Source organism: Misgurnus anguillicaudatus, chromosome 25, assembly GCF_027580225.2.
Source record: "Misgurnus anguillicaudatus chromosome 25, ASM2758022v2, whole genome shotgun sequence".
Lineage (NCBI taxonomy): Eukaryota > Metazoa > Chordata > Actinopteri > Cypriniformes > Cobitidae > Misgurnus > Misgurnus anguillicaudatus.
In genome coordinates this window covers 23439200-23463270 of record NC_073361.2, presented here as the reverse complement: position 1 = coordinate 23463270, position 24071 = coordinate 23439200, and the positions used below count along the sequence as shown (strand labels likewise).

The 24071-nt window shown below is 36.4% G+C and overlaps 1 protein-coding gene and 1 long non-coding RNA gene across 2 annotated transcripts in view; one reads left to right on the top strand and one right to left on the bottom strand.

Annotated features, from left to right (window-relative positions):
* Positions 1-245: 245 nt before the first annotated feature.
* Positions 246-8371, top strand: LOC141362176 (uncharacterized). The gene is made up of 2 exons (XR_012368184.1): positions 246-319; positions 8135-8371. It is a non-coding gene; the product is annotated as an uncharacterized lncRNA (long non-coding RNA).
* sh3kbp1 (SH3-domain kinase binding protein 1) overlaps positions 3480-24071 on the bottom strand; it is a 61998-nt gene continuing 41406 nt past the window's right edge. Inside the window, exons 7-18 of the mRNA XM_055181591.2 lie at positions 20453-20528; positions 20239-20333; positions 18948-19049; positions 18537-18588; positions 10788-10859; positions 10408-10561; positions 9488-9558; positions 9143-9252; positions 8585-8722; positions 8174-8385; positions 7987-8050; positions 3480-4228 (exon numbers count right to left, since the gene is read on the bottom strand). Of these exons, the coding sequence (XP_055037566.2) occupies positions 4190-4228; positions 7987-8050; positions 8174-8385; positions 8585-8722; positions 9143-9252; positions 9488-9558; positions 10408-10561; positions 10788-10859; positions 18537-18588; positions 18948-19049; positions 20239-20333; positions 20453-20528 (1185 nt within the window). The 3' untranslated portion in view covers positions 3480-4189. The remainder of the gene's footprint in view (positions 4229-7986; positions 8051-8173; positions 8386-8584; positions 8723-9142; positions 9253-9487; positions 9559-10407; positions 10562-10787; positions 10860-18536; positions 18589-18947; positions 19050-20238; positions 20334-20452; positions 20529-24071) is intronic.

Genomic DNA, 24071 nt, shown 5'->3' with positions numbered 1-24071 from the left:
GGCATTTGTTCAAGAGATCAGTTTAGCAACTACTTAGACCATTAAAAAAACGAAACCGGAAGTAAGGTTCGGATCCAGACGTGTATCACGTGCGTCCGATGAAACCGTCTATATGCAAGTTTATTTTCTCTATTGAAAGTGTTTAATGCTTTTATGTTTTCAAATACAGTATGATGTGATTAAATACATTTCAAAAGTTAAACTTAAAGCCTACTTGATAACCATTTTGTTATGGCCATTGGGGACAGGTGGGGCTCTGAACCCGTATACCTCCAAAGTGGAGAATGGCAGAAAAAGGCTGAGAAACACCTGAGTTAAAGTAATGTATATTTGTCTATTCAAACAAATCATTTTTTCAGCATGTGCCCTTTCTTTGTCAGCATCTAAACTGCCTTTGTCTTTCTGCTTTTGCTTCTGCGATATCTGACATATGATGCCTGGACACTAACATCTAAAACAATTTTGAGTTTTCATGATTTTATTAAGAATATACAGAAATCATGAGCATTTCATTCATCACACCCTCACTGAAAATACTACACCTATTAAATATTAATAAAACGTATGACATAACATTTTCCTTCATCTGCATCACACTGTTGATAAGAGCTGAATGATGTCACATATGGGTGGGGTTTAGATTTTTATGGGTGGAAAATGGTCTGGGTGGCGGGGTTGAGTTTAAACTCAGGGAAAAATAATGTATTGCCCAGGGGTGGGCATTTTCTGGTCCTGGAGGACCACTGCCCCTGCAAAGTTTAGTTTCAACCCAAATCAAACACACCTGAAAAACCTAATCAAATACTTGGTATGACGTGTGTTTGCACTGCAAAAAATGACTTTCTTACTTAGTATTTTTGTCTTGTTTTCAGTTTAAATAAAAAAATCTGAAATCAAGATGCATTTTCTTGATAAGCAAAATGACCTTAGAAAATATGTCTTGTCTTTAGACCAAATATATTCAATTTGTGCTTAAAACAAACAAAAAATCTGCCAATTGGGTGAGAAAATTTTTCTTGAATTAATTGTTTAAGAAAAAAAGTCAACTTATTTCAAGATTTTTTTTCTTACCCCATTGGCAGGTTTATTTACTCGTTAAGCACAAATTTACTTAAATTGTATATTTTTTGTCTAAAAAACTAGAATTATTCTCTTAGGGAATTTTGCTCATCAAGAAAATGCATCTTGATTTAAGAATTTTTAGATATTTGTACTGAAAACATGACAAAAATATTAAGTAAAAAAAAATTTTTTTTCATTGTGATTGGAGCTAAACTTTGCAGGACAGTGGCCCTTTAGGATCAGGAATGCCCACCCCTGTTAGCCGGTTTTGTATAAAATAATTTTAGTTTTCTTTTGTTTACAAGAAAAGACCACAAAGAAATGCTTAAATTATTGCCAAAAATTTCAGTTAAGTGCCTCTGGGACATGACATAATACCTGGATTTAAGGCAACACTATAAAAAATACTTTGCTGCCTTAAAATTTCTTGTTTATTCAACTCAGACTTACAAGTCATGTCAACAGAAGAGAAAAGTCAACTTAATTGTATAAGTTATAATAACTCCCTTGTAGTTATAACAACTAATCTCTAGTCAAGATAAATAATAGTAAGTTGAAATGACTTGTAAATCCGAGTTGATTCAACAAAAAAATTTAAGGGAGCAAAGTATTTTTACAGTAAAAGATTAGACATTTTTATGATAAAAAATTATCTAAATCCAATAATTATTACACTGTAAAAAATACTTTGCTGCCTTAAAAATTTTTGTTGAATCAACTTGGATTTACAAGTCATTTCAACTTACTATTATTTATCTTGACTAGAGATGAGTTGTTATAACTACAGGTGAGTTGTTATAACTTATAAATTTAAGTTGACTTTTCTCAACTAAGTTGTGACAATTCATCTTTGTTGACATGACTTGTAAATCTGAGTTGATTTAACAAAAAAATGTTAAGGCAGCATTGTTTTTTTACAGTGTATTAAACGTTATAATGGATATACAAAAGTATTGTAAAAAGCTTTTAACCTCTCATTTTGATTAACTACAACTTTTAAAAAACTGCAGCATGACAATTAAACAACTTAATTATGTAAGTCAATTCAACTTCCTTTTTTAAGTTTTAACCTGTGATAAGTTGATATAACTTTAATTTTTTTTAAGTTAAAGTATTTTAACTTAAGTTAAAAAAAATTAAGTTAATATATCTGTAACATGTTTATGATTTAGTATGTATGTAAAACAGACATCTTACAGATGAACCTGTGCTATCTGGGATATGTTGCAACTGGAAAAAATATTTTTAAGGTTTATTTACCTACATTACAATTAAAAGGCAACTTTTATATAAAGACCTCTTGAAACATGATCATTACAGATACCAACGATGAAGTTAGAGATACCACAGACAGACATTTATGTTGTCACAATGACACCATGAAATATTCAAATGAGTAATTTCTTCAGACATCTTTGTCAACTTACTGGCATCATCGACGGGGTTTGAATCTGAAATGATGTAGGTGTTACACTGTGGTTTCTTCGTGGTCAGATCCCGTGTAGTGGCGTAATACTGCATTGACTTAAGCTTGCAGTAGTTCCTCATTCATACGAGTTTATGCAAACATCTCAAAGATGCCCACGTGACTCATTGTGCCTGGTTTTACTACTGTGTAAAGCATTCGGAAATTCTCATCTCTCATTCTGCAAGTGTACCAGGCCTTCCCGAGAGACTGAGCCATCCGGTAGAGACGGCACTCAGGAGACCTCGTACTCAATTACCAGATCAAATACCATAAGAAGGACGGATTTTAGTGAATGTCTTGAGATGCGTCCATAAGTACATTAGTACCAGACAGTGTTTATTTATAAGTGTGTATTTTTGTTGGGGTTAACCAAGGGATGGTGGATCCCAGTGGTTTTCAAACTGGGGGCCGCGAGATGGTGCCAGGGGCGCCCCAGTTTTATGACATTTTATGAAATACATTAATTTATCATGAATTATGTGTAATTAAACCTAAAAAAAAAATAGGCTACTTACCAAAAGCACTACTTTTTTGTATAATTTAATGTTTTTTTATTAAAATGTTAAGTTTTAGAACAGTTTTTGTCACAAATTTTCTTTGGGGGACCGCATAGGAATGCACCGTACACAAGGGGGGCCGCACGCTGAAAAAATTTGGGAACCACTGGTGTATCCTATACCCTGTCTATGAGTTACATCTAAAATGACCATCTCATAAAACATCCTACAAATATCTGACCTTTATCCTTTATAGCATTATGTAACAATTGCTTTGCACCCGCAAACATATTTCTAAGTATTTGAAATATGATCATATATCAAACTACATAATATGAAAGGATTTTAGCATTCACTTCTTTCAAAAATGTGTACTAGATCCATACAATGAGCTTTGAGTAAATGTTTATAATGATGCGCCACCTTGTGGTCAAGAAAAAAAGCACTGCAGCAACTTTTTCAATGATTTTTTTTAATAAAATCTGCACACATAATTGCATTTAGTACATTAAAATATAAAAGTATATATAGATTTCGAAGAAAAGAAAATGTGAGTTTTCTCATTGTCATGATGACCAACATAAGTGAAACAGAAACGAAAGAAAAGTTTGGAACGTTCCAAATAAACAAGGCCTCAGTGTTGGGTTGCTTTGAAATCCGCAAAAGGTGTGAATTTAAACGCACCTTTGCATATAATAAAATAACAGAAGGCCTCATAGGCTAAAGAAACGAAATTAAGGTGAACAGTATTTGAAATGCACCGATCTCTCTTCATTTGATTCGATCTCTTCATTAGACGTTTTCTCTGATTTACGTTCAGAGGCAGTACCAGAGAGAGTACTGGGGTAACTGAGTCATTGTTGTGCAGAAGACCAGCTAATCCCCACGGCAACCAACATCACCTGTCTTCAGGTGCGGGCCCTCATCACCTTTGAGTCACATGACCCACAGTAAGGCCACATCCAGGCAATGGGTCAGCGAATCAGTGCCCGGTTCGAGCATAACGCGCAAAAAAACAAGCTTCTTTAAACACAAGCACACAAACAAAAGTAAAAGTGAAATGGGGGTTGTTTTTAAGCAGTTGTTCTGATAAATGTTTGTTCTTTTTTGGCACAGTCAGAGATCTCAGCCCAATCCTTCATGTCATTTCTTCATCCAGAGTTCATTTGGACAGGGATTTCTTAATCTGCTCCACTTCCATCTGCAACAGAATAAGCATTGTATGAATAATAGTGCTGTCAAAATGGCACATTGACTGATATGGGTTTTTGTAATGGCCAATGCTGACACAGACAGCTAGAGAGTACAATACACAACATGAATAATTTACTATAAACTAAAAGATTAGTAAAATGTTAACATTAAACAGCTCCAGCTAAAATGAATGCACATGCTGTAATGTGATATTCACATCAAAATATGAGGTTTATGGTACAAACACTAAACTTTAAGGAATTTATAGACAAAACCATTTGCAAGAAAGGCAAACCATCAGTTTTTTTATATACAAAAGAACCAAAAAATCTCACAGGTTATGCAGAATACATTAAGTCTCATTCACTAATAATTGCGTACGTTTTCGTATTTATATGCACACTTGAACTTCTCGCGAAAACGTTCCGCCTAATTCACAACACGTGCGTACGGACATGAGTGTGTTCTTATACTCGTTCTTACGTTAGTGAATTTGAAGTGTTTTACATGAGCGGCCACATGCACAAGGTTGAGAATTTGCATAAAACACGACCAACCAGTCCATATAAGGGTTTTACGCAGCGCAGCGATGGTCCATAGAAAATTTTAGAGCAATTTTTCATAGAAGCAAAAGAGCTTGAAAAGAAATCCATAATCATATTTATTATCGATAAAAATCTGCTTTGCATTTTTTATTTGGGAGGTTTTGGTGTTGCTGGAGGAAGCCAGTGCTGTAACATTAAAGAAGTATTGGATGCGTTAACAAATATGACATTTAATTAATATGACATAGATGCGCATCTGTATCTAAAATAAAACAGACAGGAGATCAAGTGATTGATGTTTGGACTTCTCATTACTTTTAGATGACGTTTACATGAGGCATTACGCAGACGCTTTTATATAGAGATTTAAAAAGTAAGGAATGAAAGCGTGAATATTTGTGATTACGTGCATCTTCTTTATATGTGTAGATAAATAAGTAGGCTATAATATAATGTATATAATAATAATATAGATCATGCACTGCATAAAATGATTTCCAAGAAAAAAAAATTCTAGTTAGTTTTGTCTTGTTTTCAGTAAGAATATCTAAAAATACTTAAATTAAGATGCTTTTTCTTGATGAGCAAAACGACCCAAGAAAATAAGTCTAGTTTTTAGACCAAACATATCAAATTTAAGTGATTTTGTGCATAAACAAGCAAAAAATCTGCCAATGGAGTAAGCACATTTTTCTTGAAATTTTCTTGAATTTAGTGTTTAAGAAAAATGTTAAAGATTTTTTGCTTACCCCATTGGCAGATTTCTTTGCTTGTTTTATGCACAAAATCACTTAAAAAATATTTTTTTAATCTAAAAACTAGACTTATTTTCTTGGGTCGTTTTGCTCATCAAGAAAATACATCTTAATTTAAGAATTTTAAGATATTTTTACTGAAAACAAGACAAAAATACTAAGAATTTTTTTCTTGAAAATCATTTTTTGCAGTGTGTATAATATATATAATACAGAAAATATTACAATATAAAATATAATCATGTAAATTTTATATATCAACATTATTATAAACGTTAAATTATAGCCTGGTATGTGGTTTAGTGTGAGTGTTTTACATTTTGTTGAATTTTTGTGTACATTTTGAAGAAATTTTGATACGAAAGTTTTTGTTGAATCACGATTTGTTCGTGAAAACATCCGTTTTCATGCTTAGTGATTGAGACCCATTGACTACAATGTAATCTATTGTCGGTTATTAATATTTATTGATGCTCTTTTGTGGTAACATTTCATAGTCATTGTCCTGTGCTATGTCTTAAACTTTGCATACATGTTAGGGGTGTGGACGAGATCTTGTGCGACGAAATTAAATGTGTCTCGCGAGATTAAATGTGTCCCACGAGATTTTTTGTGGAGGTGAAATGCTGGCCGTTTCTCAAATAAAAGACTGCATCCTTCGGAGGTCGCATTTTTAAACTGCATTTACTTCATAAAGACTGTCTTATTAGAGACTACTAACAATTATAAAGTTTACTACTTATTTAGTTAATCGCAAATTGTTGTAATATGCTCACGACTTGCGAATGTAATGCTCAGTTAATGATCTGAAATAAAACTTGAAGTATGCAGCCTGCATATGCGACCTCCGGAGGATACAGCTTTCTGTTTGAACCTTTGTGCATGCATTATATTTGTCTTTTACTGCGTTTGCTTTTTTTGTTTGGGTTTCCAATAATGTTCGTTTGGGAGCTCGTGTGAAGTCTGAGACGCGTTGTGTTTGTCTGTTGATCAGTGTCAGATGTGAAGTCTCAGCAGATTAAACCCTCACACAGAGTTTACATGATTTAATGTCGGCATGTTCTCAAAAATGACAGTGGCTGTATCATTTCTAGTGTAAAGAAATTGACATATATTAAATATTAAAATGGATTTAAACATTGTTTGGCTAAAAATAAGCGTTTCTCTCAGTTTAAAGTGAAAGTGAAGATAGCGTCCGCGAGACGAGTCCTCTATCGCCCCCTGCAGGCATTTGTTATAATACATACATAATGCTTTTTATTTATAGGCCACAAATGTAATGTGTTTGTTAATGTTGTTTAATGTAACTTGGTTTTAATACTTTATTTGAACCAATTATTATTGCATCTTCGTTATTATGTAATTTTAAATGCTACTGCACACTTGGGTCTATTTTTATTACCCCAAAATATCAAATTACTTCATTATCAGTTAGCAAAATAATTGTTAGGGACAGTCCTTTATTAGTTAAAAATATTTTTAAATATTTAAACATTTTAAATATTTATCATTTAAAAATAACGTGATTTCAGTTTCTTATTAATTTATTTAATCATTGAGGATTTCTTAAAAAGTGTAAAAATCTCGTCTTGTCTCGTTCTCGTGAACCCAATCTCGTATCTCGTCTTGTCTCGTGGATTAAGTGTCTCGTCACACACCTAATACATGTTGTAAGTTTTTTGCCAAGCCTTTTAAAATTCTCTTTAAATTCTTTAATAAAATATTTGAATAAAGGGCAAAGATGTCGAATTGTTCAAAGTTGGACATCACTTTTGACCACTGCTGTATTCGTTTTAATCGAGGGGCAACCTTCCAATCTCTCCGATGAAGCCAATACAGAAGTGACTTACTGTAAACTACTAATTAATTTCAATTCCCGTAGACCCCCATGTTAAAATACCCAGCTTTACAGTAGAAAATAATATGTTTACAGCCTGGTACAAAAAGTGTTTTTGGTCTATATAGCAATTTTGCTCTAACTGTGAGGGTGTGAATTTTTTGTAACTCATCTTGTTTAAATTATATTAAGCCTTAAAGTTCTGCATAATTAAGGGCGTGGCCACTTGAGTGACACTGCTGTCACTACCGTCGAGCTAGGTGGGCGTGGTTTCAGCCACCTTAGCTTCCCCACGTCCCCCCTCTTTACTTATTTTCGGTTATTCGGAGTGATGCGTGACCAAAATGGCGATGGCAGGCTTCACCAACTATTGGCTTCAAAAAAGCGCTTTACAAACCTATGGGTGATGTCTGGGCCACTACGTCCATTTTTCTTTACAGTGTATGGTTTAATACTTAAGACTGTTTAGACTGAATAAAAGTACCAGCACACACACAGCGTACTGAATAGTTTTCAGTGCCATTCACCTTTTTTCCCAGCATGCACCTGGGCATGAATAAGTAATACAGTTGCTTTTTACTGTGCAGCACACTGTGTTCTATATGTGACAGGTCAAATGTCTCCTCACCTGCAGTGATATACGAATCCTCTTTTCTTCATCCAGCTCACTAACCAGCTGCTTGATTTCTTGTCTGAAAAAAAAACAGGTTTGAGAATTACACACATTTAAAATCCATCAGCAAATATTAATAACAGTCTCTTCTGTGTCTTTTCAGTCTATCTATCTTTCAGTCAACCCGCCACCCGGTTCATACTTGTGCTGGCTCTTCATCAGCTCCACGGTTCCTCTCAGCTCTCGTAATTGTGCTTTGAGTTCCTCCAGTGTGGCGGCGCCCTGTTCGTTTTTCCCTCTGGCATCAGGAGAATGGGGCCGTAGACTAGCGATGCCCTGTTGGAGAGAAGGACCACTGGAACCGGATGAGGATGGAACGGTGGGCTTGGGAGGCAGAGGTGTTTTCTCGCGTGCCTGTGAAAACCCCCACAATCTATCAGTATCAAGTTTGTCAAAACACCATACAGTTTTGGCCTCACAATCCAGTTTGGGCCTCAGTCTCCTTGTATGTGTATGTTAGTGTGCATATGTATGTCAAATTCTTGACTAGGGTGCTCTCTTGTGGTAGGACAAGGATATGCATGCAAGGGTGACAGGGAGGGGCGGGGCTTACTGTAATGACTGGCACTGCCTTGGGCATCTTCTTGGAGTTGTCAATAGTTTTAGGAGTGAATGGGTCATGTTCCTCCTTGTCTCTCCTCTCCTCCTCTGGAGATGGGGAGTCCAGGAGGTCAGGACTAGAGAGAGAGGACTATGAAGAAGAAAGAGCTTTAAATAATTGAGGCCGGACTCACAGATCACCCACAGACAGGCAGAGCGGGATAAGCCCACGTGACGCAGGTCACACATAGCAAATACAACAATCAGATCTGAAAATATATCAATGTTGCCAGTTGATTGCATTTGATAGGTGTGAAATCAATCAAATGTGATTGGCTCAGCACTGACTGGATAAAGTAAAAGTTAACTTAAAAAATATTAAAAAAAAAACAAGTTCTCATGTTGTCCCATATGTGAAAACTATTGTCCATTTTTCTATGTATTTTTATTTATTAATTTGATTTAATTCAAAGACTTCAGATATAGAACAACATAAGGGTGATTAAATAAATGTTATTAATTAAATAAAAAAAAAAAACGTGGTGCCCATGCCCGTGTTTGAATGACTCACAGACGCGAAGACCTGCGACCGTGGCCGTCGGTCCGTCACACGCGGACGCGATGCCGTCGGATGGCTCAGCTTCTCTGTGGACAAGATGATGGAGTCGAAGTCTTCTACATCTTCATCCGAGCACAACACAGATACAAACATAAACACACGGGACCACGTATATATGACACAGATATGACATCACAAACATTGTTCTCAGCACATCAGACATCTCCAGAAATACAGCGAATGGTACTGAATGAAGCGTGAGATGGACAGAGGGCTCTCAGTCATGTTTCAATCTTATTAGAAATGGATTATGTCTTATTAGACATGGTAAGGTTGTCGTGTATTAAAGGGACTCACCAATATCTATGGGTTTATCTGTGGAGCCTCGGTCAGCGGTTACACTGCTTTCAGACTTTGGACTGTCACATCTGTACAAGAAAACCAAAGAAGAGTTTTTTAAAGCAAATGTATCACGTTGGTGTCCCTAACTGATATTTCATTTAGCCCATGCTTAATTTTTTGAGGAAACTCCACTTTTTTTTAAATACTCTCATTTTCCAGCTTCCCTAAAGTTAAACATTTGATTTTTACAGTTTTGGAATCCATTCAGCTGATCTCTGGGTCTGGCGGCACCACCCTTAGCATAGCCCAGCACAATCCACTAAATCGGAGACCACTAGCATCGCGCTAAAAAATAACCAAAAAGTTTCGATATTTTTCCTATTTAAAACTTGACTCTTCTGTAGTTACATCATGTGCTAAGGCCGACGAAAAATTAAACGTTTCGATTTTCTAGGCCGATATGGCTACGAACTATACTCTCATTCTGGCGTAATAATCAAGGACTTTGCTGCCGTAACATGGCTGCAGGAGGCGCAATGATATTACGCAGTCCCCTGCTATTGAAAGTCACTAAGGGGACTATTTTCGGCTGTTACGTAATATCATTGCGCCTCCTGCAATATCGAAACTATTTTATTATATCTTTTGTTATTTTTGGGCGCAGTGCTAGTGATCTAGTCGGATTCGGTGAATTGTGCTGAGCTATGCCCTGGGGTGGTGCCGCCAGACCAAAACAGTAAAAATCAAATATTTAACTCTAGGGGAGCTAGAAAATGAGATTATTTTCAAAAAAGTGGAGTGTCCATTTAAGTTTCAAGCATGGCTAGACTGGATATGAGACCCTAGATATGAAGTACAAGACCACTGTCATACAAACATAAACAACTGTGTTATAACTGTGCGAGATTGCATGTGTGTTTGCGTGTGACACTGACGGTATATTGGGCACTGCTGGTCTCTCCGGGCGTTTGGGCGGCAGAGATGCCGGTCGATTGGTAGAGTTGTTGTTGTTCTTCGGTGGGAGGGGCTTCTTTGGAAGGACAGCTGGAAGGGAGGGCTTCGCAATCTCTGGCAACTTCGTCTCATCACCTGCGTGTGAAAATGATCATCATTAAAGGTTATAAAATGTCAAGAGCCGTCATATGTAGTTGTTAAAAGGAATGGGGAGAAAATAAGCAGAAAAAGCAGGAAGCGCTAAGCCAAACTAAACCTTTCAGAGAAAGGCAGCACAGAAAGACTGGGTTAGAAGTGAAAGGTCAACATAACAAAATTAGAAGCAAATGCAGAACCAGAGATCATAAGAAATGCCATTTACTTTTATCTTCGGATCTGTGTGGGAGAAATTCGGGCCGTTCTGGTGGGACCTTTTTCGCCTCTGTCTTTTTGTCTGTGAACAAAGACACAGAATATGAAGGTTAAGTCGAGCTCAGCTGATGCAATGCTAAGCTTTCAGCTGCACTGACATAGTGACAAGGTTAAGGGGATTTGCCGCAGCCACTGAATTCAGAGCTAGCTATGATCTATATTAGCTTCTCAATGGTCATGCTGAAAGCAATATTATGAGACCACAGCACCTAATGGATGAGATAATGATCATTTATCCTTTAGACCACAAGAAGAGATGTGGCAAACAGCAGTAGACAATCATACAGACTATATTTTACAGTTAAAGGGATAGTTCACCCAAAATTGAAAATTATTTCATCATTTTCTCATCCTCATGTTGTTCTAAACCTGTATGAATTTCTTTTATTTTTGATGAACACAAAAGAAGATATTTTGATAAATGATGGTAAGCACACAGCTGATGGTAACCGTTGACTTCCATAGTAGGAAAAACAAATATGATGGAATTTGATGGGTACCATCAACTGTGTGCTTACCATCATTTATCAAAATATCTTCTTCATCATTTATCACAATACTTCCATAATATTTGTTTTTTCTACTATGGAAGTCAATGGTTACGGTAGCTGTGTGCTTACCATCATTTTTCAAAATATCTTGTGTGTTCATTAAAATAAAACTAAACCAGGAGTCTTCAACGTTTTTCGGGGCGGGGACCCCTTAGATGAGAGAAGCATGGAGCATAAAAAATGTGTAAAACTGAGATATTTAAAGGAATAGTCTACTTATTTTCAATATTAAAATATGTTATTACCTTAACTGAGAACTGTTGATACATCCCTCTATCATCTGTGTGTGTGCATGTAAGCGCTGGAGCGCGCTGCAACGCTTTGATAGCATTTAGCTTAGCCCCATTCATTCAATGGTACCATTTAGAGATAAAGTTAGAAGTGACCAAACACATTTTTCCTATTTAAGACGAGTAGTTATACGAGCAAGTTTGGTGGTACAAAATAAAACGTAGCGCTTTTCTAAGCGGATTTAAAAGAGGAACTATATTTTATGGCGTAATAGCACTTTTGGGAGTACTTCGACTCGCCTGAAAAGTCCGCTACCCTTCTCACTCTCATAATGGGAGAGGGAGGGTGTTACTGCGCCGAGTCGAAGTACTCCCAAAAGTGCTATTACGCCATACAATATAGTTCCTCTTTTAAATCCGCTTAGAAAAGCGCTACGTTTTATTTTGTACCACCAAACTTGCTCGTATAACTACTCGTCTTAAATAGGAAAAACGTTGATGTGTTTGGTCACTTCTAACTTTATCTCTAAATGGTACCATTGAATGAATGGGGCTAAGCTAAATGCTATCGAAGCGTCGCAGCGCGCTCCAGCGCTTACGTGCACGCACATAGATGATAGAGGGATGTATCAATAGTTCTTAGTTAAGGTAATAACATATTTTAATATTGAAAATGAGTAGACTATTCCTTTAAGTAAGCAGTAAGGTACAAGATGCCGCTTTTTCGTATAAAGCACAACGCAAAGTGAAGTAAAGTATAACTATTGACCAATCAGAATCAAGGACTGGAACTGGTTTTATAAATAGAAACAAACCATATTGTCCCACAGCCATACTATATTAAGACAATACATTAACACTATTATATAAACTGAAAAAAATTATTCATTCAATTCATACACTTTATTTTAGCTACATTTAAACAAAAAATATTAGTAAAGTAAAATAAAATAAAAAACTTTTGTTTAAATGTAGCTTAAATAAATTGATTGCAACCACTTACCTTAAAAAATTGAGTAAACTGAATGAATCATTTTTTTCAGTGTTGTTTTTGTACATGCATCATTTAACTAGATTTAGTTTAATTATTATTTTAAGGTATTTGCAGTGTAATACATTTTAATTTTACTGTAAAATGGACAATTACACATTTACCTGAACCTGGGCTTTCAGTTTATAAAGATGATGGGGATAGGGGTTGTGCTACTTTATAATTCAGAGGTTTGTTGCACTTCTCGTGGATCATCATTGTCACGAGTTCGAGTAACGCAGATTTTTATTTTCTTCAGATCATCATAATATCAGACTCAGGAGAACAACATGCAACAAGTCCACGCGCATCTCTTTGGGGCAACTTTTTGAGAGGCGAGTTTCAACCTGACTGCATCTTGCACCAAGCACCATCACGACGTGCGTTTTATTAATTTTTGAAATCCCAGCGATATTTTTGTCACAGTTTTTTAATATTAACATTCTGAAAGAAAGACACACATGCCTATAAGATTTACCTGTTTTATGATGCCTTTTCTGTCGCTACTGCTGCTTCCTGAGTGGACATTTATAATCTTTAGATATTTTATTTTGGTCCTCTGGCTAAACTGAACGTGCGGCTTCAAGCCTATGCGACTATGCACGTGCACAACTTAAAAGGGACATGTAATGCTCTGTAATGTTTTTAGCAAAAATAGCTTGTGGTTAAACATCATTTGGCGGACCCCCTGACCCCGGTTGAAGACCCATGGACTAAACTATCCCTTTAATATTTATAATATACACCTTATGAAAAATTTGACTTGTTTTTTTTACATTAATAGCACTATGAAGTTAAAGGCACAATATGCATGATTTGATTTTTGCATTAAAATAACCTAAAACCACTAGCACAGTGTTTCGTTCACTTGTGTACTTAAAGTACATTATCCCAAATGTTTTCAACAACTTTGAATCCATAGAGTTTAAGGTTTAAGCAAGAGCAACTGATTGATCGATCTGCGCAGAGACGTATAGACGGTTTCAGTAGTAACAACATAAACAAATGGCTTTCATTAAACAAAACTCTGCAAAGAATCAATAACAATAGAGTCCTTTTTTAAAGGAACAGTGTGTAAAAATTTATATCAATTAGTAATAAATGGCCCTGATATGTCACTATACATTAAGAAATCATTTTCATTTCAAATACTTGTATCACTGATAGCAGTGGTCTGGCCAGGATATTGTCATTTAAAAAATGGAGTTGCAGTCCTCAACTGAAGTTTATGTTGTGATTTTGTGTATTGGCCACCAGATGTGTGATTGCAGTACCAGTTTTAGCCACAATTTTTGTGATTGCAATATCAGTTTTGGCCACAATCCTACATACTGTTTATTTAAAGTACTTTATTTCTGATAACAAGCAACATAAACAAGGTAGTAGAATACCTTAGTAACTTCAATTCATAGTTCAAATCATAGCTAAAGCATATCAAAAACTACACTAAGCATACATACAAACCTACTGTATAGACAACTATTTAATAGTTAGTACTGCTATGAAAAATGTAATACACATGCTTGTTTAAAGGTCACGTTATTCCTGATTCCATTTTCTAAACCCTAGTTAGTGTGTAATGTTGCTATAATAGCATAAATAATACCTGTAACAGGGCTTGACATTAACTTTTTGAGGAACTTGTCCTTCGGACAAGCAAATCTATGTTTCACTTGTCCATGCACAAAAGTCACTTGTCCGGGTAAAGATTTATAATATAATTTATTTTTTGTGTTTTGCTAATCAGTGGCGGAGCAAGGGATTTTTCATAGGGGTGGCCAGGCAGGGGCCTGCAGTTACTCTGGGGTGGCACATAAAATCTCTATCATCCAACCTTAAAATACTACCTTAAAAGTATTATAGGTGCATTAATCACAATGATATATAACATACAATTGCTAGAATACTTGAATTTTAACTAAAATGAATTGAGATTAACATACAATTTATAGTCATAATTCAACCTCATGTTTTTTTAAAGGGGCCATGGCATGAAAATCTGACTTTTTCCATGTTTAAGTGCTATTATTGGGTTCCCAGTGCTTCTATCAACCAAAAATTTTTGAAAAAAATCAACCCAGTAACTTAGTTTTGGTAAACCATTCTCTACAAGCACATGAAAAAATAGGTCGTTAAAATTTGGCTCTCCTTATGATGTCATAAGGAGCTCTTATTATAATAAAGGGCGATTTATAGTCGTGCGTAGGTCCTACGGCGTAGCTACGGCGTAGGCTATCCGTAGCCTGTGCGTAGCCTGACGCGCACCTCACAAATTTTCTAACAGCGCGTCGGCTCTACGCGGACCGTAAGCGCTGTGATTGGTCCACCAGAACCCCTCCCGTCAGGTAAAAAAACTGCGTCATAGGTATTTCCGTTTGAGACGGTGAAAACAAAGACGAGCCAAGTTGAGGAGTGATTTAACTCAAACTGAAACATAAGTCGCTGTTTATTTACTTCCATCATTGCTGGTCTTCTCAAATTATACACAACAAGTTGCTATTTCTTCTTCGTTTGTGGGTTTACTTGCTTAGCTTCTTCTTCTGTGACGACTTCTGCTGCTACTGTGGTTACACGCGTGATTACTGCCAACCAGCGGTTTCGCGTGTGTTTGCACGTCGACGCGGACGGCGACACACAAGTATAAATGAAAACCGACGCGGAACCTACGCCGTCGCTGCTACGCCGTAGGACCTACGCACGACTATAAATCGCCCTTTATACCACCCCTTAATCTGCACCATCCAACCACAACACTGCCATTTAGTGCAGAGAAAAGCACAACTGAGTTTTAATTGCGACAAACCACCATCATTGTGATCAGTGTTTGAATTTCATCAGCTCATTTGCATTTTAAAGGACACACCCAAAACGGCACATTTTTGCACATACCTACAAAGTGGCAATTTTAACATGCTATAATTAATTATTTGTATGGTATTTTGAGCTAAAACTTCACATATGTGCTCTGGGGACACCAAATATTTATTTGACATCTTAAAGTCTTGTGGCATGGCCCCTTTAACTATTTATTCAAATAAAACTTTTGAAATTTACTTTGAAACCAGAATTTATATCTCCCATTGCTGGAAAAAAAACTATAGAGACCAGAAAATCATGTGAATTTTGTAGGCTAGTCCCTGAAATGTATTTTACTAAGATTCATTTGGCTGCTTCTTGCTACTCTTTCTGAAGAATGATGTTATATCTGCTGCCTTTCTCTTAATTTTTCCTACATTTTAATGATTGTCTGACATTAAAACACTAAAGCAAAACATTAAAACATTACCATGTTTTAAAAAACTTATTAGGGTAAATGTATCTAGATTATCTGTTATATATAAAATCAAATTATATATAAAATATATAATTTCTTAATATATTAATTTCTTTATATATAAAATCTTAATCCTAGCATTTAAGCTGTAATGTTCAGAGGTGGAAAAAGTACTAAAATATTGTACTCAAGTAAAAGTAAAGTTACTTTAATAATATTTTACTTAAGTAAAAGTTAAGTTACTTGTCTAAAAATCTACTCAAGTAAAAGTAAAAAGTAAGTCATTTTAACTTTACTCAGAGTAAAAGTTACTTTTTTTTACAGCGGGGAGAGGTGGAGGATTCTGGTATAGTTCAAAAACGACAAGGGAATATAAATCTCAAACTAGTTTTTTTTAATTGTAGGAACATCTTTACAATTAAAGTGCAATAACAAAAAGTTAATAAAATAAAAAGCTTTTTTAAAGTAAGAAACATTTATGGAATTATTTAATGATTTTTACATGTGAGTTATGCACTTTTGAAGGTGGTCAGCAGCTTGTAAATACAATCACTATAGTAAGGTTGTAATTGATGTATTGCTGGTAACATACATTATTTTATTAAACTATATATCTAGTTTAAATGAGCATATAATGAGATGAGTGCCATGTCTATATACATTTGACACGTTTATTATCTTCTTACTTCCCTGACCTGGGTACCTGATGACATTTATTCTTCTCTCTCTCTCTCTCTTGCTCTCTCTCTCTCTCTCTTGCTCTCTCTCTCTCGCGCGCGCGCTCTCTCTCTCTCTCTCTCTGCAATGTCTAATGACCTGCGCATTCGAGGACGTTTTGAAGTTGTGTTTGACTTGACGCGAAGCTGCTAGACCTCGGAAGATAATGCGCATGGTATTAAAAACGCGTCGTGCAAGTTCGTATTTAAGAGCATGAATCCTACCTTTCATAGAAACGAAACACTCGCTTCGCGTCAGTGGTCGCTTAAATATGACCAGGGGTTTCTTTCATAAGATTTGAACTGAGGCGGGCTGCATTAGCGCGCGCCTGTCTCGTCCGTCTCCATCTTTTTGCGCGTTCCCCGGGCCCCGCCCATTTACATCCGTTTCGCGTCTTTATCACTTTGCTTTTTAAAATATTTTTTTACTCAGTAACGGATATGATTTAAAATGTAGCGAAGTACAATACTTTAAATAAAACATACTTAAGTAAAAGTAAAAGTACAGATTTTAAAAACTACTCAAAAAAGTAAAAATACACAAAAAAACTACTCAATTACAGTAACGTGAGTAAATGTAATTCGTTACTTTCCACCTCTGGTAATGTTTGTGTGAGATTTTTCAATATACAGTGACGAACTCTGTCAGATTCAAATCGGCTGTCGTGCAATGCGCACACACAAATAAGCGAGAGATTCTCATTATAAAACAGATTCTTAAACAAGATTTTAAGCCCATTTTGTGTTTTTACCAAACTTTAGAAGAGAAAAAATACTGACTATAATCGGCTTTTTTGAAACACACTGATGAAAACGCGGTTGAAGTGTCTGTCATTTATATTAACGCCGGAACATGAAGAAACATCACCCTCCACTCCTGTCTTTTTTGGCATCGTTTTAATAACTTCCAGTTGCAGCTACCGAAAAGGCAGAAAATATGACGACTCTCCACTCCGTGTTCGGTGATCAGTTTCATGCGCACGCATCTTGTTTAGTAACAATAACAGTGAGGTGTAAACGTTTGTGTGTGTGTGTGTGTGTGTCGGCGCGCTGCGCTCTCTGTTCAATTTTCAGCTCGGTTTTGCGATGCGCGTTCTGCTCTGTCATTAACGGCACATAACGTTAAGTTACATGCCATTTTATTTTGTTTGAAATTTAACTTGTTCAGTCGGACAACTAATTTTCTCTTACACTTGTCCTACAAAAAATCAACTTGTCCCGGACAAGCGGACAAGCCTTAATGTCGAGCCCTGCCTGTAAAATGATAAAGCTCAAACTAAGTTCACTCCCAGTCGATATATTTTCTTTAAAAGAATTTGCCTTTCAAAGCCTACAGCGAACGGCTGGTTTGGACTACAGCCCTCTACTTCCCGCTTTAATGACGTCACTAGAAAAGTTTTTTGACTAAACTCCGCCCACAGGAATACGTCAGTCGCCAGCTAAGCTAACGGCAAGCTAATCTGCTATCACAACACACAAAACAAGCTACACAATCAGAACTCGTTACGTATTTCTGAAGGAGGGACTTCATAGAACAAGGAAGACATCAGACCGTTTTGAGGACAGTGAAAACAGCACTATACAGATAAGTAAATTTGTGAAAAATAATGTGTTTTTACACGTGAAACATGTTATATTGCGCACTGTAAACACAATCAAAGCTTCAAAAACACAGAAAGAACGGGACCTTTAATAGCACTATGAATTAACAGCATGACTATTTCTGCAGTTCGTATTGTTAATTTATGTATTTTGCACTATTCCATACATTACATTTGCATTTTTTTTTCATAAAGCTGCTTTGCTACAATGCAAAATTGTGAAAAGCGCTATAGACATAAAGTTTAATTAAATTCATAAAACCATTATAAAATGAGATTAGAAAAGAAGAGATTTACCTGTGATGTGTTTAGTGGTCGGTGCCGCTGGTGGAGGGGGTTTCTTAGGTCTCTGTAAGCACAAATAAAGTTAAAACACAGTCCACCTATTAAAACACCTAGTCATGAACACACAGTTGGGCTATTAAAACGAACACTGAAACACACAGCTAACCACACACATTATTAAAAACACAATCCCTGTAGGACAAACAACACTATAACATCAAAAGATCTGTTGTCTAATAAAGCAAAGGGTTAAATGGGAGGTAAAGGTACACAGAGGGGAGTGTTTTTGCGTGTTTTTGTGTGCGTGTTTGTTTCACCACCTTCCGTCCAATCAGAGACTGAGGCCCTCCGTCACACAGACAGGAAGCATCCTGCTGACAAAAGCTGAAGTTTGCGTCAGAGCGAGAGAAATAAACAACTCACCTCTTTCTCTACTTCAGGAATAAATAACTTCACAAAGTTGTCCGGAAAAACTCCCTGTTTGCCGTTCAGCTCTCCAAGCCACCAACCGGCATCTGCGCAATCCTACACACATACAGAAGCTGTGATTGATATTGATCAAAACGTAATGGTCAATGTTACACTAGGGTGACCGGACGTCCATGTTTTCCCAAAAAAAAGGGGAAGTAAGGAACCTTTAAAACGGAAGTATAAATTAAGCGAAATGCTAAAAGCAGCTTCCTCGGGCGAAAACAACACAACCATTGACCAAATGTTCCCATGTATTTGATTAATGAAAATAAAGATGAATCTTAACTATTTTTTTATTTATTTTGTCAAAATATTTATTTATACTCATTGTTCACCTCCCCTAGAGTTAAACATTTGATTTTTACCATTTTGGAATCCATTGAGCCGATCACCGGGTATTGCGGTACCACTTTTAGCATAGCTTAGCATAATCCATTGAATCTGATTAGACCATTAGCATCGCGCTAAAAAATAACTAAAGTTTCAATATTTTTCCTCTTCAAAACTCCACTCCTCTGCAGTTACATCGTGTACCAAGACCAACAGAAAATTTAAAGTTATGATTTTCTAGGCAGATGTGGCTAGTGACTATACTCACATTCTGGCGTAATAATCAAGGACTTTGCTGCCGTAACATGGCTGCAGCAGGCACAATGATATTACGCAGCGCATGAAAATAGTCCCCTGCTATTAAAAGATAATAAGGGGACAATTTTCGTCTGCTGCGTAATATCATTGCGCCTCCTGCAGCCATAATCCCCTTGGTTAATCCAAGGGGATTATTTTCGGGCAGTGCGTAATATCACGGCGCATCCTGCAGCCATGTTACAGCTGCAAAGTCACTGATTATTACACCAGAATGAGAGTATAGTTCATAGCCATATCTGCCTAGAAGATCGCAGCTTTTGATTTTGCGTCGGTCTTGGTGCACGATGTAACCACAGAAGAGCCAAGTTCAAAATAAGAAAAATATCCAAACTCTTTCGTTATTTCTTAGCGTGATGCCAATGGTCTAATCAGACTCAATGGATCATGCTAAGCTACGCCAAACGTGCTAGCGCCAGACCCGGAGAACCGCTGAATGGATTCCAAAACGGAAAACAATCAAATGTTTAACTTTAGGGGAGCTGGAAAATGAGCATATTTTAAAAAAAAGTGAAGTGTCTCTTTAATTTTCAAGTTTATAGTACATTCAATATTGAAGTTCCTCCACTATAATTCATAGTTTGACAAACAAACCTACCTTACTGATAATCGTAACAACATCTCCCTCTTTGATTGTCATCTCATCTTCGTTCTGAGCATCGTACGGGAAAATAACTTTGCAAAACTCCTTGGCTGTAATTTGAAGATTTTACAGTTAAGTCGTGAAACAATTCTCATGGTGTTTGCATAAAATTTGGGTGCAAACACAATAAGCATTTAAATAGTACACAGTTGCGATCCAATCCGCTTACCTTTGGTCTTGTTCTCCGGCTCTGCCTTCATGGTTTCCTGGGCAATGGCTGGCGCCACTTTCTTCACCATTTGAGTCTGTGGGGTAGAGAAAGATTTTATTTAAATATTGTGAGAATTATTTTTAAAGGAATTTTCATATTCATATTATGTGGACAACTAGCAACTTTGCTTTCATCTGAGCCATGTGATCAAAACGTCCCACAACTTCCCCCGCAATTCACTTAAATACGCAAAAATGTAATTAACATTCATTTGCAGCAGTTTATTTTTAGTACCACTTGGGATTATGGGATCATGTCTGCTCAAGTAGGCGTTTGTCCCCACCCATAAAGATGTTTTCTTGGGCCCTGTTAGTTCAAGTGACAGCTCTGCGTATGTGTGTGAATAGCACACTGTATTTTGACCGTGTATATCTGGCCTTTTTCCTACGGGGAGCCACAATCCTTCCACAAACATGGCGGAAAATCAATCCATCCTGACATACAAGTAGCTCTTTAACACTTCATGCTCCCTATGTGGCCTTCACACACATACCCGGTCTGTTTGGGCAGGAAAAAGACTTCTAACCTACTCTTCCTTCCTCGCTTTCCTCTCATTTACAGCCGTCATGATGGAGTCGGACTAACAAGCACCATGTGGCAACTGAATGTTACTTCGACAATAGAAACAACATCTGGCTAGCCGAACCCCTGTGGACTTCCCTTCTCAGACCTCATGCTATCTCTGTGAAGACCCTACAGTCTTCCAATCCAGAACATGTAATAACCGAACACATGAATCTGTGCAGCTTCTTCACCGTCAACCTAGACAAGAGATAAATTAAAATAGAAAGAGGCCATTTATTTACCTTTCTCTCTGTAGACTTGACCAAATGTCTGCACAAAGGACTGGCATCAGTGGACACATTCAGTATGAATACCTTACTGTCCACACTGCAAAAGGGACCTTCAGCTAGCTTTCGATGTAACCACGGTTCACTCCCCCCTGAGTCATAAAAGTGTCTTACAGACATGCAGTACTTCTGCTTTAGAAGTGAACTGAAGTCAGGAAACCAAAGAGAGAGAGAGAGAGAGAAAGAGAGAGAGAGAGAGAGACAGGAAGAGAAGGGCTGGATATGGAAAGACTGTGTTGTGTTGGGGTGTGGTAAATTTGTATATGGGTAAACCTACATCTTTTAAACGACAGGGAGCATTCCCATAATCCAATGGGCGATTGCTTTGTAAAGTGGAAAACTTTCTACGCTTGTAGCCATGGAAACAGTTAAGCCAAGCACTGGACTATATGATAGTAGACAGTGGTCCTAAAATGTACAGAAAATATACTTTTTTTCAATTACTGTAGTGCTGAAATCATTTTACCGGGTGTCAGTAAGTCTTACATTTGCACATGTGTCATAACAGAGTAACCACAGGTGTAGCATCACAAGAATTATGGAAATGTATAATTTGAAAACAGACTAACATGGTGAAATGTATTGCTTGAATGGGTTTTGGTGCTTGGATAAATGACATAGACATTCATGTATGCGAAGTAAGTATGAACCTGGAGAGATTTCATCATCTTTCGATTTAAAAAAGTACATGGGCGAAAATAAGGAGACAAAGTGCGGAAGACGTCTCAGACATGACTTCCTGTCTGTGGCCAACAGTACTAAAGTCTGCTCTCTGTGCGCCATCTACCTTTAAACACTTACACAATTGTTGCATTTATTACTTGGATTAAAATAGAATACTAGTTTACTGATACTGTGTACCGTAGTGTATACTATATATCATCTAAAAAATTGTATGTGACACAAAACACATTTAGCAATAAACATTATCACCTGACCTCACTATATAGAGTTATATGACACATTATATGTGATGACAATCAAATATGCAAATTAGCGAATGCCACCCAATCATCATAAATATAGTTGTTTCACATTTAAAATGACTATTTCTATAAAAACAAACTTAGTCTGAATAAACAGTGAGTCACTAAAAAGAAGTTTAAGTTAATTTATGTAAATTAAATGGATAATGGAAAGAAAGCTAAGCGTCTAAGCTTCCAAAAGATATATTATAAAACGGCTCGTTCTGGTTCTTCATTCTGATTGGTTGAAATGCGTTCTAAGCCGTGATAAAATACCCCAGTAACCAAATGTAGTAATTTTTCTACATTTGCACAATTATGGCGATATCCAGATAAATGTCAATAAATATTGTTGAGTCATTTCGTCAATAAAGAGAAAATGTTCTCCGAGTTGTTTTTTTCTTAAATTGATATTTCCGCTATTATCCACTAGATGGCATCTTACCCCACTTAAACACAGACGCAATCACTCGACACAATAGCGTTGTGGTGGATTTAGCGTGACATTTAAGTTTTGATGGCTCTGAATCTGATCTCTTACAAAAGTTCTTCACAAAAATGGAAATATCTCCGCTTTTAGCTAAAAAATATTGATATTTTATGTTTATTTAAAGAAGATAATTTTTTCTGTAAGGCATTAAACTAAAACTGGATGGCAACTTAAAAAAAAACGCTGACGGGGAAAGAGTTAAGCATGCTTCCAAGCATATTTGATCATCACTTCAACAGTTGCACGATATAAATGTTAATGTATTAAATTATATGAATGTTGATTTATAAAATAAACACCACAGTCTTAAATCATATTTTCATCGTGTCCTTGCTGCGTCTGTGTTAGTTGTGAACTGCGCTCTGTTGCAGCCACACTTGATTCTGAGGAACTACTTTGTTTGGCGGAAGACTAACATTTGTACTCATATAATTACAACTTATTTGTGTTTTATTTTATGAAGTCCTGCTATGTATATGAAGTAACCGTTTTATAAAAGCAATAAGTCCCGCGCCGTGCCTAACAACGCCCCTTAGCTGTTATAAAATGCACTGGCAACCCACTGCTTCTTGGGGCTTATTGCTTTAATATATGTTCAGTTTTGTGCTCCACACAACTTATCACTTTTTTTAATAAATGTGATGATGCAATATTCAGGGGGGGGGGGGGGGTAGAGTTTAAAGGGACACTCCACTTTTTTGATATCAGTCAACGTAGTGATATTACGCACTGCCCGAAAATAGGTTACTTTTTGGTTACTTTCAATAGCAGAGGACTATTTTCGGGTGCTGCGTAATATCATTGTGCTTCCTGCAGCCATGTTACAGCAGCAGTCCTTGATTATTACGCCAGAATGAGAGTATAGTTCCTAGCCATATCTGCCTAGAAAATCACAACTTAAATTTTCCGTCGGTCTTTGTACACGATGTAACTACAGAAGAGTCAAGTTTTAAATAGGAAAAATATATAAAACTCTTTGAATATTTTTAGCACGATGCTAATGGTCTAATCAGATTCAATGGATTATGCTAAGCTATGCTTACTGTGAACATTACAAATATACAGCCAAAATAATAGTAATATAGCAAAACGTTATTCCAAATATTATTTGTTCGCTAGGAATTTAACACCATGCCATTTCTATAACAAATTTTTTTTACAAAAGGGTTGTATTTGTTAACATTAGTTAATGTATTAGCTAACATAAACTAACAATGAGCAATACTCCTACAGCATTTATTAATCATACATAGTTCATGTTAATTTCAGCA